This window comes from Ooceraea biroi, chromosome 1 (assembly GCF_003672135.1).
Source record: "Ooceraea biroi isolate clonal line C1 chromosome 1, Obir_v5.4, whole genome shotgun sequence".
NCBI classification, from domain to species: domain Eukaryota; kingdom Metazoa; phylum Arthropoda; class Insecta; order Hymenoptera; family Formicidae; genus Ooceraea; species Ooceraea biroi.
Genome location: NC_039506.1, coordinates 4,913,648 through 4,931,683, shown reverse-complemented (window position 1 = coordinate 4,931,683; position 18,036 = coordinate 4,913,648). Strand labels below are relative to the sequence as shown.

At 43.0% G+C, this 18,036-nt stretch overlaps 2 protein-coding genes across 3 annotated transcripts in view; one reads left to right on the top strand and one right to left on the bottom strand.

Annotated features, from left to right (window-relative positions):
* LOC105277904 overlaps positions 1-15,739 on the bottom strand; it is a 121,548-nt gene extending 105,809 nt beyond the window's left edge. Inside the window, exon 1 of the mRNA XM_011336634.3 lies at positions 13,428-15,739. The gene's annotated coding sequence lies outside the window, so the exon portion shown is untranslated. The remainder of the gene's footprint in view (positions 1-13,427) is intronic.
* A 99-nt stretch (positions 15,740-15,838) lies between these two features.
* Positions 15,839-17,673, top strand: LOC105277903 (superoxide dismutase [Mn], mitochondrial). Of its 2 annotated transcripts, XM_011336633.3 has the most exons (4): positions 15,839-16,007; positions 16,571-16,860; positions 17,003-17,366; positions 17,465-17,673. In XM_011336633.3, exons 1-3 carry the CDS (start codon positions 15,961-15,963, stop codon positions 17,329-17,331), a joined length of 666 nt encoding a protein of 221 aa, XP_011334935.1. In that variant the 5' UTR covers positions 15,839-15,960; the 3' UTR covers positions 17,332-17,366; positions 17,465-17,673. The 2 variants fall into 2 exon arrangements, with proteins under 2 accessions (XP_011334935.1, XP_011334934.1); XM_011336632.3 differs by having other exon boundaries at positions 17,003-17,673.
* Positions 17,674-18,036: the final 363 nt, after the last annotated feature.

Genomic DNA, 18,036 nt, shown 5'->3' with positions numbered 1-18,036 from the left:
AAATCGAAAGTCAATGGTTTTACAATCAGGAATTAAATCGGCAGCGGTACAATGGTAGGAACAAAGAACAACGGTAAATAAAACGAACGTATGTACACGCGTAACACAAGGAATCGCATTATCGATACCCACTTGTCTTCTCGAATCTAGCGATCTAAAAAGCCAGAAAAACACAAACGATCGCGAAATCCCTCGATAAATAATCCCGTCGTCGTCGCGAACGAGTGCACGCGGTCTCGCTGGTACTCGCGATACGCGTATCGCGCACGTATCTGCTGTACGCTACGCATACATACACATACACACGCATAAATACACACACACACACACACACACAGTCGCCCCCGATCTCGTCCACCGAAAAAGCTCGGAAACCGGCCGCGCTCGCGTTCGCCGACGGCTTAAAGTGATTTGCATGCGCGACAGGTGCAGCGCGCGAGTCGGTGTATTACGTGTTTAATTCACGTGTCCCGCATACCCGGCGTTACGATTCCCGCTGATTTCCATAATGCAACCGGGACGCCGCGGCACTGAGAGGAGGAGGATTCACCTCGGATCGGAGGCCGTATTTTTCGGCGCGCGAGACAGATCGCCCGGCGCTTACGCGCCCCTATCGATCGCGTTAACGCATGTCGCCGCCACGCTAGCCAAAACGACCGACGGTCGCGGTAGACGACGCAGCAACAAACCCGTTGACATCGCGGTTAAACTCTTTGTATCTCTAGAATTGCTTTGAATCGAGATAAAATAAAAGCACGCAGTAATTTAGGATAAAATACGCATATTGTTTAATCACGTGTGGATAACTTTTAATCGATGCAGAATAAAATAATATTTTTGGAATCGTCGTCGATTAAATACTACTCAATAATCTGTTCAAAATAAAAGCTACAATCTGAAATCAATTACAGAAATAACGCGTTATTTATCAGTTCGAATCGCGTCACGGTTGTTACAGGGTTTTAGTGTTCTCATGTATACAATGTCAAAATTATTGTTTCTCTAGTGTTGCAATCGTATTTCGGAACGACAGTGTCCCGGGACATGACAAAAGATAAGTCTCCGACATGCAGCAGTGTGTGAATAGTACCGCGCGTGGGCTTTATCCTTCTCGATGAAATTCCGTTCACTCCAGTTTCGCCGAGCTTGCGATTAGCGGCACGTTATCGGCCCCGTTTTCCGAAAGACGCGCTGCGCGTGCGGCGACAGTGACAACGGCGACTCCGCGCGCGCTTGGCAGCGGCGCCGTGAACGTAATCACCGGGGAACGTAGCGACGCCGGGATTAAACAAGCAACAAATACCTCCCGGGTACGAGTCTCATCGAGCGAATATCCCGGGCGCATCGGTTGCGTTCCCAGCGGGGCATCGTTGAATCCTAAGTATTCCGCCGCCCCGTCTCTCGTCTCGCGGAGCGTGTTCCGAATATACGCGGCTCCGCGAACGCCCGAAACGAGCGAAAGCAAAAAACGAACAAGGGAAAGGTAAGAAAAAAATGGAGGAGAGAGGAAACGAAGGAACGAGGAGAGGAAAATAGTCGTAAAACAAAGCGCGTGCCCTGGCTCCCCCCCCCCCCCGTCCGCTTTAAAGTTCTAACGACCGGTCCGGCCCGATAAAGTGTGCGTGTGTACACATGCATGGTGGTGCACCGCGCGCATGTGCACGCGTGTGTGCACGCGGATGAAAGTCCACGGGGTCATCCACCAGGAGGGAGGCCACGGTGCGCTCGCCTCGCTTCGCTCCGCTCCGCTCTGCGCCTCTCAGCACCATTCCGCGCCGTGCCCCCGCGCTGGAATTACGTTCGACGCGTTGAATTAACGTACCGAAAACTCGTTTACGTGTTTTGTCATTGCCAAGCACGGCAGCGTGGTAACCCCGCGGATGGCAGCGGGGTTCCGACGTGCCGCGATGTGTCGAGACGATCAGGGAGATCCTGGGAACGTCCTGAAAGAACGATAGAACGCACGTTGTTCGACCGATTACGGACGGAGGCGACCGCGATTTGAATGCCATCGGAGAGTTTTCTCTTACGTGACGCGCAAGTAAGAATCGCACGCTTCAACGAAGAAAAAGCCGTTCCACCTGAAGAGATCAACGACAGTAGCTACTCGACATAACTCGGTTTTTCTTACGTTATTAACGTTGTAACGGTATTATCAGAAACGATTGGATGTTAGCGCGAAATTGAATTCTTAAGCACGTTGCTTAACATGTGTACAAGATGTTCCGCAACTCGTGACTTTAATTTTTGATGAAGGACTCTTGAGGCAAGTTGGATTTTTCGTTAACAAGGAACTTCTGGCGGACCGAACTTCGGCAAGTCACACGAACAACAAAATCACATTTATTAATCAATTGCCGATAAACTTTGTTAGAGAAGACTTAATTACAAGGATACATTCGCACGATTAATTAATTAGAACGGTAAAAATCAACAATAAATGTCTCTCCGATGTTCTCGCTAAGAAATATGAAATTGATTAAAAAGATAATCATGTCTGTAATTATATACCTAAATATTTTAGCTTTACTTTATGTCTTCAAAAATGTATACGTAACTTATCTATCACACACACATACGCACATACATACGTATACAGAAGAGAGATCTTCCTATCATCGGTTCTACCAGGTCGTAAAACTCAAGTCCGGAAAGACTTGGATCTCACAGATAAAAAGTTTACGCACCTAACGCTTTACATCACGTCGAACTGCTTTTTCAAAATTATCGACGAGATAGAGAAATGCGATGCATTTACGATATATTGCCCAGATTCGTTACCTCCGTGTAAATCAGCATGGGATAACGATGCCGTAAATTAACAACGCGAGAAGGCTTAATGGAGCGTCCCTTAAAATTTTACTCGCCATTACTGCGAAGTTCTCGATCCCGGCTAGCCGGACGTACACATATACTCCGGCATTCCCCCGGCTAAAGGGTTAAGGATTAATAATAGTAAAAGGTCCGTCTGCTCGTTCTGCGTACGAACCTCACGTTCACGGCTCTAAACACTCACGAAGAGGACGGAAGTTTATGATCGTGTCAAATCGTCGGTTACGTATGCGTGCGTCGAGACTGCCGACGAGCGCTTTTAGTGCTGATCGAACGCTACGACTCGAGAAATTAGATCAAACTCGGCAGCTTTATGTTGCGACTTGACGTGCACCAACGTTTTATATCTTTAATTCCTGACGACTGTTGCAGAGTTAGCACTGGATTGTTACGCGGAAAGTCGTAAGGCCGGTCGTAGTTAGAGACGAGTTCTGCAAGACTGAGAGCAATTGTATACGTTCTGATAAAAAATATTATATGAGATCAACGAAAACTGCAGAATATGTTCTTTCGATCCGACAACGAGATGAATTTATTAACGAGGGCGATAACGCAAATAATAAATTTTTGCGTTTCAAAGTTTGATCTCAGAAAATTAATTCGTCTGACTAAAGTTTTTGATTAATTTCTCTTTTTCACAAACTTTTACTTCGTAATTGTAACCATCGTATCTTTCCGACTAAAATTGATAGCCCATTTCATGTATTCTTTGATACTTCGAACGAATTTCTCGCGTGATAACACGGACGATAACCCAAACTCAAATCTTTGTCAATAATGATTACCGTCACGATGTCAAGACTCCTTCACTTTCTAAGAAACGCGAAACGAATACGACAATCTCAACGACGCCGTCACAAGTTCTTTTAACCAACGTAACTAAGTCACTTCTAAGTCTTGGCGAGTACCGGAATCGCCGAAAAGAGAAGAAGCAACAGCAAATAACGAGATGAGTACTTCGTCTCGGTCCGACGCCGCTTCCGCGTTATTATGTAAAGCCGGCATTCGCTATCTCTTCGCGTCGAAGGAGATAAAGCCAAGCCGCGAGAGAAGGAGAGCCGTCACGTCGATTCCACCCATTTCTGGATAGCTCTCCACGGTGGTTCGCAACGGTTCAATTGGATCAAGCCCGTCGCTACGCGCGATGCACCTTGCACAGGATCCGCACGAACGATTCGAGCTCGTTGCAGCTCAGGGCGCGGTCGAGGAAAGTGCGAGACGAGAAAGACAAGAGAGAGAGAGAGAGAGAAAGAGAATGTCGCATTTTATGAAAAATCCCGCCGCGGCTAAAGCCGAATTTATACGGTTCGACTCCTAGTGACCATCCCGAATCGTCCAGAGCGAACGCGTATTGGACGCGAACGGGTTTTTATTTACAGTAACGTTACAGGAGTGAACCACCCACAATGCATTCCAGTGCGCTTTCATGGGACGGCTTCGAGGCTTCTGAAAAAGCCGGAGATAAAGGATGCGCGATGTCCCCCTGCGAGTTTTAAACTCGCTCCTCCTATTGTTCGACTCGCCTTCTCTCGACTGACACTATAGCGCTGACAATACTACGAAATGGCAATTAATTTCAATCAAAACAAGGAAAAGAAAAAGAGAAATTATTTCCTCTATAATTTTCTATTTTAATTTTTGCCTCGCTGAATTTTTTTCTTTCATGCAACATTTTAAAGATATTAAAATATACAAATTTTCTGTATACTAATCGAATTACAATGCAGATTCCATCGTTATTAAAAAGACTGTATTATACACAATTTTTACATACAATAGTTTTATACGATAAAACAGGAATAAAAAGAAGAAGAGAGTAAGAGAGATTGTGCATCAGACAAATTAAACTTTCTAATCTCTCAGAGATAACATTTTACATGATTCACTTTCATGATTCGCTTTGGGGTGATCCATTTCGTGCATTACAGCAAATGTACGAGAAGCTTTAACGGCGCCCAGCGCCGAATAATTCACTGAACTTTTGGCGCTGTTACAGATTCTCATACACGATCAGCCAAATTGAATGCAGATAACGATTGTAGTTCTTTCAGTATAAAATGGATGAACGTCTTTACGAATACTCTTTACTCGATCAATTTTTTTATTGTATATTATAGTGAGAGAGAATTGTATAAATGCGCCTTAAGTTACAACTTCAGTTTACATCATACGCGATCTTAATGAATGCAAACATTTTGTATATATGAGATTATCTTTTAACGATCAAGAATTCTTGCTGCTCGCGTAGATTCACTTTTCCATATTCCACGTCCGGAATGGTAATCGAGAATAAATTGTGCAAATTCCACTTGAGCCTCGTGCACGCTCGATTCCCATTTCTTCCGGGATTCCGTGCGTAACGTTAATACGTGTCGATCTCAGCCTCGAGCAGAAACGGAGCGTCGAAGGCGCCGCGACGGCATCGACGGAGGTGAACGATAAAATGTGGTACGAGAGGGATCCTCTCGACGACGAGAGACGCACCGAAACCGAGACGAACTAATTGTAAACGAGCTTCGAGAAGAAGAAGAAGGTGGCGAAGGCAGAAGAGGAAAGGTAAGGAGCCTGGCGAGAGCAGAAGACCCTCGTACTCGACGCCGAGATTCCAGTTTCTCCGTTAGTCGAGAAGCGAGCGGCGGTCGCGAAGATGAGAGAAAGGAGGAGCAGGAAGGAAAGAGAGAGAGAAGAAGAGAGAGACGAGAAGTCTCTCGGTATATACGCCGAGGCAACAGCCTAACTCGCCGAGGTCGGGTCGAATAATAAAATAAAAGAGCATGTCGGGTGGATGGGGTGCAAGGTGGTAGCGAGGCGGCGAAGGTAGAAGAGAGAGGAAGGAACTTCGCTATACGGGAACGATGGGTGGCTACGTGCAGTGGTGTGCATGGTGTTGGTGGAGAAAGATGCAACCGCGAGGAATCGAAGGGGAGCGCGCGCGCGCATGAGAAAGAGGAAAGGCAAGAGGGAAAGAGAAAGAGAGAGAGCCCGACGTTGCCACATGCTCACTAAATTTCCTGAGCGCCTGAAATATAAAGGCCGTCTTTATAAGACCGCCGGTGTGCCGCGCGTGCTTATGCGACTTGCCTTCGAAACTCGCATCAAATTCTTGACGTCTCATTAAACATCGTCAGGTTTCAAGGAGTTAAACGTTACGCCGCTTTAGGCCGCACGGCGAGGCCCGCACTCCGCGCGCAGAAGTAACGAATCGCCGGACACACACAGAAGAATCGTTCTTTCCTCTATTTCTGCCTGTACTCTCGCGCGTTCTCCGTTAGGGTATGCCTCTCGTATGCGCAGAATATTGCGATTTAAATTGTACGGATGCAAAGTTGACGTATTTGCAATAATAGAAGTCATTAGAAAAGATAAAGTCGTACGAAGTCTGTAAATCTTTGCGAAACTAATAGCTTCATAGATATTCAGTTTTTCTGTTTGTAGATTATATATGCGAAAAAGGGTGGAGAAAATTATTAGCAAACAGTTTTGATGGTGTTTGTAATCAACATTTGTTCGGAAACTAATCATCTCACAAATTTCAGCTTCTCAAACATTTGCGGGTCAATTTTTAACGCGATAGTGCGCGCATATTGCGCGACAGCTCGAGAATGCAACGTGTCAACGGCTAATAAATGGCCTATGCATATATCTTGTTACGGATTTGGTTTATGTCTTCAGTCGTAGTTCGAATTTAATACGAATTGTGTCGATACGTCGCGGCTCCATCCTCGTTCGTAATTTAGTGATCGTCATAAATCTGTTTTCTTTCCAGACTTCACGTTTTACAGCTTTACTTTCCTCTCCGTCCCTTCCGATATATTTCACCAATATATTTTGCCGATATTCAGTCATTCCGCAGCGTGTGCAACCAGAATTAAAGCACACTGAAAGATCGATGTTCAAATCGAGAAGAGGAATGTCCTCGAGATGACTAGTTTCCGAACACGTGTTTATTGAAAACTTCTATTATTTCCTTCGATAAATGCCGTTACATCCCTAAAAAGATCCTATCTAGTTTGGCTACGGCCCGTTCAAAATTTCAAAGTTGCAACGATGTTACATCGGCGGTCATTAATTAATTGTTGTTTTCATAGCCAAGTTGCTTTTGAAACATTAGTTCGCTCGCGCCTACTCGAGAAACGATTTGCCTGCCAGGAATGATTAACTGCTCGGAGCGTGATAGTCTCTATTCGATATTCTCAATATCTTAGTCGGCAGTGGTGTTAACCCTAATTTTACCGCCTATTAACGTCCATCATCTTATTATGAAAATAAAGCAACGTATACAACACGTCCCTGATCTAATTTGCCGCCTTTCATCTACATATTTAACCAGTTTTGGAAATGAGAGAAAGAAAGAAAAAAAGAGATTCTTCACCATCGATACATTTTTGAAAGTACCATTCCAATAAATGACCAAAGTTTTCATCGTGCTCCGAGAAACAATTTGTAAAAATATATAAAATATTGTTTATTTAATATTTTTTTCTCTTCAAATTGTAACGTAGAATAAACTCTTTTTACATCGAAATTTAGTAAGCGCACAATTTCGACTTGGTACTCACATTTTGCAATTAAACAAAATAACGCTAACGAGAGTAGCAATGTACGTTAAATATGTAAATTTTATGGTAATATTATATTTTCTAGTGTTTCGGCAACGCTAATGTATCCTGTGTAAACATCTTGCAAGCATAACTTTCGAAGTGGAAGAGCGGTTTCATAGCGTCTGGCAAAAGCAGCCTGCACGTAATTGTTGACGCAAGTAGAACGACGTCCCGAAGGCTCACTTGAGTATTAATAAGTATTAATAAGCAATCAACGATGTCACAATTATACCTAGTTTTTTTCAGAAGATAATCATTGCTGATTAACGAGCTCGTTTACCGTATCAAGTAATTACGCATAATAATTGCGACAATTGCATTATTCTCACGGCGTGATTTCATAAATTTTAAATAACCAATCTGTAAGTCACATGCTTGTTTTTCACTAATTAGAAACGATTTCACATTTAAAGCCAAAAGTTTAACTCAATTTTGTTAATTTCTTAAAACTGATGTAATAGTTGCACAAACATCCCTTACAAAAGTTATTACAGTACACAAGTACAATTATGATGTACCTAGTTCCCATTTCGTGAATGGTACATTCAAGAAAAATAACATTTAAAACATAATTATAAAACGTCATATTTGTGCATTCTATCGTATTTTCCTTGCATTTCTCTTGTGTTACGTTGTAACATTAACTTCACTCGTTTTTTGCGCTAAAATGGTTGTTACCAGAGCTTTTATAATTAAAGCCAATAATTAGTGCTAGGATACTTCTCAAATTCATCGGCCGAAATTTTGCAAGTAGAAGCAACTAAAGGCTTCGTGCGCGTACACACGTTCGCGCACGTTTCGAATAAATGAAATGGTTTATATTGGAAACTTCATCGGCTGCTTTTCGACTACTATTTGCCGTGCACCCGGTTACGCTCCAGTTTACCGGCAAAGTCAACCATGCGCGGTATGCGCGCATTATTTCCCGAATTATGATATTTCGCAAGATACGAATCTCGAGATAGAAAAATCGCCCGGGCGGGAGAAATAACCGGGAATGCGTTGCGGCCCGAGGGTCGTAAAAATGAATTATCGTATACGGAATTATCGGTCGTTGTATCGAACGTGGGTGCGTACGCACGTTATTTCCGCTGCCGCGAGATCGAATTTATCGGGATTTCGACGCCGACGGCACGGACGGATCCACGGTGAAGAGTCGTAAAACGTTGCCCGTTAATTGCGTCATCGGTCTCGCCACATTTTCCGCAATTTTTTTTAAACTTTCGTTCGATACGGCGCGGCGTATGCCATCGTCGCGGTGAAACGCGATTTTTATCGAAGCGCTCTCGAGATAAAGCGCAGCGTTTTGCGTAACGTGTTTACGTCGTCTAAATTTCGCGTTCGTTTAATTTCAAAGGCCCCGAGAATCCGCGAGCGGGCGGGCGTAACGAGAAGAAAGGCAATCTGGCGCGCAAAATAATCGTACGCTTCCTATTCCAGCGAACTGGCGACTTCATAGAAATTAATGCGATTGCGCGCGCGCGGACACCGCGGGCTGCAATTGCATTTAAGGAGCATTTATTCCGCGCGAGTTTTTCCTCCCCCGGGACGCAGCAATGAATTATACCTCATCTCGAGGGCATGATGGTACTGTTAGCTGCATTAAGAAAATTGTTTATAGGCAAAATAGCAGCGATACAGCAACAAAAACGGGCACATTGCCTCTATAAAGTTAAGTGTACGTGAGTACATGTGTGTTTGTGCATATTGGTTAAATGAGGCACGCGTTTTCCTTCGCAAAACGAACAGAAAACACCTGTTACCTACGTGATGCATTATTTCGCGATATTCCCCGCGTCATTCTGGAATACGGAAAGAGCACGAACTTGTGGACTCGTCAGTTGGATATACGTTTTCGGCAAAACACATTGATCGAGTGCGGGGAGAACACGCCCTTGCGCCCGATTGCTCCTATTTTAATTTCCGAGTACTCTCAGAGGACGCTACTCGATGCGCGAATTTAATTATATAATCTAATTATACCAATATTTGTTAAAAAAATATATTTGCCTTGCGTGATTGTAGGTATTTTGGTATTGATCCACTTTTGCAATGCTTGCTTAGCCACAAATATAATAATTTATCTCTGCGTAGTCGTAAAATATACTAAATAAAGAAATGAGCAAAATGGAAATTGGAAAGAATAAAAAGTGAATAATTTTTTCATTCTTCGCTGATGGTACATCCAATGGAACGAGGAACGTTGATTGACGGAAGAGAAAAATATCAGCACACCGATCAACGCATAGAATATCGATGGATGATCCCATTTTGTTAAATGACGTTGTTCAAAAATACATATACGCAAACGAATGGTCGATTAAACGAAATTCACATTCAACATACGCGAGTTTATTAAAGAGTATTAAAGAATAGGATAGCGGACGTACTAACGCACTGTCAAACATAACATCGCGGTGTTCGTTACTCTCGAACTAAATTTCTATTAAAGTTTTCATTTTCACAGACACAGGTAAATCTGAATAAAATATAATATAACATTTCACCGTTTATTCGTATCGTCCGTCATTTTCTATTCTTCACGATCCAGAAACCACGAATATCGCGATAATATGGGGATTCTCGAACCACTCTACGCGCAGTAAATAGCGAACGCGAATACGGAAGTTAAGCTCACAGTTGCTCACAGAAAATGCAGCATCACAGTTGTGAATTTTTAAAATATCTCCATATCGTTGTTAAAATACAATGGGGCAGTTCATATATAAATGGTAAACGTTCATGCACGTTGGTTTCACGTTCACGTTAATTAGTCACTTCGCTGCGAATTATCGGCACGTCGAAAAGCCGATGGAAACTACAGGCAGTTTCGACAATTTGGACTACGTTTCCATTTTCAGTTACGTGCACACATATATAAATACACACATGCACAATCAGCACATCGGGATTCGCACACCGCGATTGTAAATAAAAGCTCGATTATTGCATCGCGCGCAAATATTATGTCTTTTTATTGAACGTGCCCCGGAACATTCGATGCGTATCATTTACGTTATTAATATGCGATCAAAGATCAACAACCGTTGTGTTGTTGCGTGATCGATTTGCCTTTAAAATTTGATTCGGAATTATCGAAATGGGATATGTTTTAAATCGCGTTTATCGCCAAAGTGATTGATTTATCGTTACTAACCCGTGCTCGGATTTCGTTTCACAATAATCCCCGGTTTGCGTTTCATTTCGGTTATACGCGTACACCGACACGACATGTACACGAGGCCCCTCGAACCTCGAATATATTTTTTAAATAATCCAGCATGTGCCCAAAATGAAGAAACAGAAGACACAACACCGTATCAGCCGTGCTAATTGGAAACTAGCCAACGTTCCAGTGACGGAAAAGCGCGATTCAGCAGAAACGCGCAGTACAAAAAAAAAGAAAAAAAATACCATCAGAAATCATAATCCCGAATATGTATATATGTAACGCAATGGATATTCATTGTATCGGAATATTTCGTCAGAAAATATCATCCATTCGAATATTCGAGGTTGTCCGAGAAATATATGTACGAAAAAATAATCGGAATTTGAAATAATACACAGGATGTCCGCTGGATATCTAGCTGGACCCCGCTCCTTTCTACCAGCCGTGCGGGAAACGTGGTCTCTCGCGCGGTCCTGAATATCTCAGCTGATAAAATCTCAGTGCCGACGACATTTCGTGATAAAGCGTTTTCGCGTATCCGCATTCTTTTCGGCGAGTCTCCTTTTTCCCAGTTTCGTCCATTTTGCGAACGTGACGCTCGACACGACGACCGACATCGACGCGATGTACCTAATACTCACAAATACGGCCGTACATTCGCACTCTGCGCGATTTCACGATATCAGCTGCTGAAATCGCACGTACGCAGACTAATCCGCGAGAACAAACACAAATACCTCGCCGGTGGACTTTAAAAGTAGCTCTCAACGAAAGATGTGATCCATTCAGATAATCCAACTCTCTATTTTCGATTAGCAAGGCAGTCTTTGGTCGACGGATAACGAACAACAGGTTTTGCGTGTCCATTAACGAATAGTGTATATAGACAAATATGGAAAACGTGTCATGTGCGAATAAACATGCACGCGGAAACAACGAGTTTACGCGCAGCACTCGACGAGGAGAGAAAGAGAGAGGGGGAGAGGGAGAAAACGGAGCGGATTGTAAAAACGGATGAGATGAAGAGCAGAACGACGAGGTGGCAGGGAAAAGAGAGACACTTAAGGATAATAAACTACCACCGCGACAGCGCGAGGAAGGTAGCGGTGGCGCGACATCTTTCGCGGCGTATGTACCCCCGGGAGGATGGCGGATCTCCCGAAATTGATCGCGCGTCGCGCATACTCTCATTACGCGACTGGTACCGCATATGACAATAAATGGACCTCTCCCAAACGGCGGGAAGAAGGATGACGGTGAACGCGCGCTTTTCGGCACGGCGAAGCCTTGACACGTTTCGAGTGATGCGTCCTTTCCCACCCCCTTTCCAACCCTTTTACGGACGTCCGTCCCTCTTGGGACAGTGCCATTCTCGGAGCAATGCAATCCCATTGACGAGATCTTCAATCATCACGGGTCGTACTATATTATCCAGGTTCTTTAAGCAGTTACGAATAGCAATAATAAATATGTCTAATAATAATAAAGAGAATAAAATAAAAATATAATGGCGATAATAATAGAGAGCAAGCGACGTATAAAAATCAGTGTATAAGTCTGGAATGCGCGAGTCCGGTACCAGAAATTAATTCGTATAAATAATCGAGTCGTTGAGTCCTTGAATGAAACGATAGAAATAGATCCATTGTCGGATATAATCTTTCCCACTACTGTTGCAAGTTTCGAATGAAACAAACATATATGTGCAACTGCAAATTACAAATATATTTTATCGATTTTTTCACTTCATTGTTGTTTCATCGTATTGTAGGTAATTTTACGTTCTTCGCTCTTTAGTAATCATATATTGTTACGTTACAGACACGTTAAAAAAAGAATGACGAAAGATGAATGGAGAAAGAATACATTACGCAAACCGGGAGAAACGAATTCCCAACAAATTGGCATCGAATATACATTCACGACGTCGCGGTGACTCGCGTGCTTTTTCGCCGCGGAAATTCGCAAGTGGGGTGGCGTCGTCCTCGACGAATATGACGACGACATATCGACATTCCGTTCTCGACGCGGGAATGTCAACGCGGAGGGCCGCGATTATGGAACTGCGGCAATTGCGAAATGCAGGCCGCGCATTTCACAAAATAATCGCGAACGTAAAATGACAACGACGACGGCGGTAATGAACAATGACACCGAGCATCGCGAACGCCGAACGTTCGATCGGCACAATCGAGAGATCGCCAACGGCGGCCCCCTCTGCCACCCACCGCCCTTCCTGGAAGGGATTATCGAGATATTCGGACGCGTCGAGGCTCTCGTACGGACAGCCTCTTCGCTCGAGAGGAGCGGCTCTCGCTCCATGCACCGAGTGCACGTACGCGTGCACACACGTACGGAGGACCGTAACTCGGCGAATTAAATTCTCGATGCTGCACACGCGGAGAGAGGGAGGATATCCACGCGCGGCGTGGAACTCGCATTCGACTCTCGCTAACGTCTATCACTCGCAATGGCCGAACTCGCTGCGCGGCCATACGTCGCGGACAACGCGGTTCGATTTTCCACGCGCTGTTTAAAAACAAACAGGAACACGGGAAAACCAGAGGAAACCGTAGCGATACACTCTCGCCGTGCCAGTTCGCGGTGTATCAAAACCTGCAGCGCGCGTCCCGGCGCCGCTCGTCGGGTGACGGCGATCGGGTTCGGTCGCCGCGCGAGCGACGTATTTACGGCCGACGAACGGCCGGATTCGTCGTCGGAATCTACCCCTGGGTCTCTGCGCGCACACACGCACGTCCATCGCGCGCGCACGAGCGAATAATCGCGGCTCGTGCCTGCCTCGAAACTCGATTTGCACTCACCGATGATGCGTCAAGGCCGATGGATCGTCGGCGGGCGGGCGGGGAGGGAGGGACGGACGGCGAGTCCGAATCCAGCGCCTAGGGGAGACGACGCCGCGCCTGGTAAATCCACCGTTCGCGGCGACCGAGGGATCCGACGAGCGACGGCGGCGGCGGCGCGACAACGCACACTCGGCGACGGGCCGCACACATATATGAGGCGGTGGTTGGTACACACTGGCTGCTCCCGCTCCCGCTGGCACTGTGCACGCACTGCACCGCGAAACCGAGAAAGAAAAGCTGCCCGAGGAAAGGCGCGCGTGCGATTCGAGATGAACCACGACCACCGTGCAACGGCGAGACGATCCGCGCGATTAAAGGGGCCGCGGTTTTCCGCACGCCGAGTACGTAGACGCAATCTCAACAACGACGACGAGGATGAGGCACGGTCTTCTCTATTCCGCGAGCCGCACAGTGGCCATTACACCCGCCGTCGCGAGCGTGTTTTGTTTTTCGTTTTACCCTCTCCCTTACGTCGGGAGGCGACGACGACGACGACGACGGCGACGAGTCAGTCCGCTGCGAGGTCGTGGTAGCGACTGCTCTCGGGAGACTGGCGGCGCAGCCCGATCGACCAATCGCGCGGCCGCAAAGATCGAGCGCCATCTTGCCGCCACCCGAACACAAAGAGGCAGCCGTACGAGCGTTCACGGAAACATACGACGCGCCGCGCTCGTCGTCGCTGTTTCCACCCTTACGCATCACCACCCGTAAACTTATCGTATTGACACTCCGTGTACAAAATCGGTGTAGAAATATTCGATAATTAGTGGACGGAAATGTTTCATCAGAAGTATGAAAAATTTAATCGGAAAGAGATCGACGATATGATATAAATAAATGAACTTTACGTTTTCAAATACATGAAAGCGCACCACTAAATTTTTGCATCGTATGCGTAACAGTTTCGATGCATCTCTGTGTAGTATGAGAAACATGTGATCGCGCATATTACGCGCCATTCTTTCGCTTCAAATATTGCAAAGAATGAAAACGATTCACAACACAAATAATTTAAAAATATAAAACATTATCTTTGACGAAACATAGATTATCCTTACAAATTAGCACGTTATATTCAGATTTGTAATTATCCATATTGGAAAAATAGTACATGTATAAAATATAAATATAATATAAAAATAGTAAATGTATTTATTGTACAATATTTTATATCATATACATGAAAAGTTCATGTCTTCTAAATTGTCATTTCACAAAAACTTGATTTATTTTGATGATGCTAAAGATAAAGGAAAAAGGTAGGAAACCATAAATGTGTTGGAGAATATAACAGGTATTATATGAATATGTTCAACAATATGGCATTTTCTTTCCTTAAACAGAAAAGGTTTTAGAAACAAGTAACATTTATCAATAAAAGCTGAACTTATTTAATTATATTCTATTAACAATTAGCAATTATCAAATGCAGTTTGTAAAGTGCAGTTTATCTTTCTTAGAGACAGAAACAGTTCATTGCAGCTGTTGATAACTCAATGTCGATATCGTAGTATTCTGCAAGCAGTTTGTGCGAATCATGTAGAATCTTATACATTATTTTTTATCGGAATATAATATTTTTATGTACAATATTTGATAGAATATTAAATTAATATAACATTAATACAAAACATTAAAGCATGAAATTTAAAGATATCTGAGTTATTGCCTCTAAAGAAATAATAAAAGTGTAACAAGAACAGGAGAGCCCCGTTATAGAGATTCTTGCAAATAATTCAGAAAAAATAAAATTTTTCATATTAAAAATTATTTTAAGATCGCAATGCGGGAACTTACTGACATCTACTATAATTTGCTCTCAACAACTTCTCAATGGTTCCATCAAACTCTGGTAGATGAGTTTACGAACTTGATTACGACTTTATTACAAAAATTTAATATGCTTCGATCTAAGAAGAGACGTGAGACAAACTCACATTCGTGTCTAAAAAATAAGATAATAATACGAATCAATAACAAATTAAACACTTTTATTTCAAGTAGCATAACCTAACAGCATGAGAATAATCTTAAAACCTTATAATTATTACAATAATTTATCTGTTTATATGTTTATGACAGAATTATATGCTCGGTATAAATTCAGATTTTATTAAATCGTAAATTCGCCGAACTAAATTTGACTAAATTTCGTCAGATTTAGCAAAATTCTGCAAAATCTGTGATCTGGCAAGATAACAGTCCTGCATGCGAAAATATTCGAACGATGGATTTTAGATACTGATGTTGAGAAAAAAAAATGAAAAAGCAATAAGAAAGCAAAAGAAACTCAGATTGCGAGACTGTGCAGTCTCCTTATTTCGTTCAGCTTGATTTTAATTCAAAGAGATTCAAAAGAGGCCGACAGTGCCGACAGAGAATTGGTGCTGTATGTACCGTGTCCCCCTAAGTTGATCAGAGCAAGTGGAAGCAGTAAACAGATCATATTGAATTGTTACTACGGACAGCTGGTGAAGTTGTCATTGTTTTGATGTCAATCATGTTCGCAGCCCGGCGTATTCTCATGTCTAACACGATGTACGTATTACAAGATCATTGTTACATTTCCCGGTTTCTTGGTGTTATATAATTTTTAACCTAGTTTGTATACTCAACTCTTATCATTTATATTGTTGACAAATTAGGCGTTATTGGATTGGTATTTAAATCAAATTAGAAATTAGACATTAATTGTTCATAATTTAATTATTGCGCGTTAGTTTCCACAAGTGAAAGATCCGTTTGCAGAAAGTGTATGTAGCTGATTGACTGATTGTTAAAAAGCAAATTATGGATGCCGACTGTCTGTAGATTCATTTTATGATAAATAGATTTTTATATTAATGTACTAAAACAAGTTGAAATGTGAAATCGAGAAACAGTTTCGCAATATATTTGCTGATATAATTAAGCTAGTTATCAAATACTCATGATAAACTGTTTGACCTGTCGCTTTGATTAAAAATCTCATTTCAAATCTATTCACTGCTGCTTTTATTAGCAGAATTACTGTTTATTATAATCTTTTTGAAATTTTCAATTTCTTCATAGATGATACAATACACATTATTACATTATTAATGATGCAATGCATTTTTCAGCAAAGATGTGTTTACAAGATCAAAGCACTCGCTCCCGGACTTGCCGTACGATTACAAAGCTCTGGAGCCTATCATATGCGCTGAAATTATGCAGCTTCATCATTCTAAACATCATGCGACCTACGTTAACAACTTGAACGTTGCTGAAGAAAAACTGAAGGAAGCAGTTGCGAAGGGTGACGTTAACACACAAATTGCCCTGGCTCCAGCCATCAAGTTCAACGGTGGTGGTCATCTTAATCACTCGATTTTTTGGTGCAATCTTTCGCCCCACGGTGGTGAACCAGACGGTGAGATTGAAAAAACAAGCAGATTAACTAGTCTGGTCCTTTTATATTTAGAATATAAAATGAAACGTTTAAATTTTATGTGAAAGGTTCAAACAGTACACGTGTAGTAATTAAAGCTGTATATTTTCATATATTTTTGCAGCCGCTCTTGTGAAGCAAATTCAAAAGGATTTCTCCAGCATGGAGGAGATGAAGAAACGCTTATCAGAGACTACCGTGGCGATTCAGGGCTCCGGTTGGGGCTGGCTTGGATACGATCAAAAGACAAAGTCGCTCAAGATAGCGACATGTGCAAATCAAGATCCACTCCAGGCCACGACTGGTCTTATTCCTCTCTTCGGCATCGACGTATGGGAGCACGCCTATTACTTGCAATACAAGAACGTACGACCCGATTACGTGAAGGCGATTTTCGACATTGTCAATTGGAAGGACGTAAACGCACGTTTCAAGACTGCTGCCGGCTGCTAAGAGGCAACGCAGTTGTTGAATAGTTAAATACCTTTGTAATATCAAAGTTTCATACTAAAAAGTGACATTTTTATTTAGGCTTTACTTGGGTATTGCTGGATAATATGCCTGTGATTTTCCTGTTTCTTTGTAGGCTGTATCTAAAGTTTGTATGATTACAATTGACTGCTAGGGAAGTAAAATGAGTGTAAGAAGAGGAAAAGCTTATCATAATCTGCCTTTATTGGTAGTGATATCTCAAAAACTGCATAAAAGTGTTTCTTTATATTTGTATAGATAGCTGTATGCAAAGTATGCATTTATGTATAAAATAAAATGCTCCAGATCTTTGTTTCCTTCGAATCATTTGTTACACGATAACTGACGAGATACAATCCTTTATTTATACACAAATAAAAAATAATTGGATCATACTTTTACACCTTTCCCGGAAATATAATTTACTCTGCTCGATTAGTCGCGTGCAAGACGTTCCATTCCGCCAGTTAACGCAATAAAGAGGACAAGGTTAGGTTATGTTCGAAACGATATCCGACAACAAGCTTTATGATTCATCCCCGTTTCGAAAGAAAAGCTTCGTTGTCCGCGCGCGGACAAAGAGGGATCGCGGTCTCGCCCTCTCGTCGCAACGAGAGTGACAGCGCGGCGAGAGAGCGCAAGCCCGAGAGCGCGTGCGAGGTTGCGCGTCGAGTTGGAGGCGCGCGG

Bases quoted from the DNA above. Each gene is read 5' to 3' on its own strand.
- LOC105277903 (XM_011336633.3), top strand. From the start codon at position 15,961: ATGTCAATCATGTTCGCAGCCCGGCGTATTCTCATGTCTAACACGAT. The intron at 16,008-16,570 runs GTACGTATTACA...TGCATTTTTCAG, and splicing joins ATTCTCATGTCTAACACGAT to CAAAGATGTGTTTACAAGAT. The intron at 16,861-17,002 runs GTGAGATTGAAA...ATATTTTTGCAG, and splicing joins CCACGGTGGTGAACCAGACG to CCGCTCTTGTGAAGCAAATT.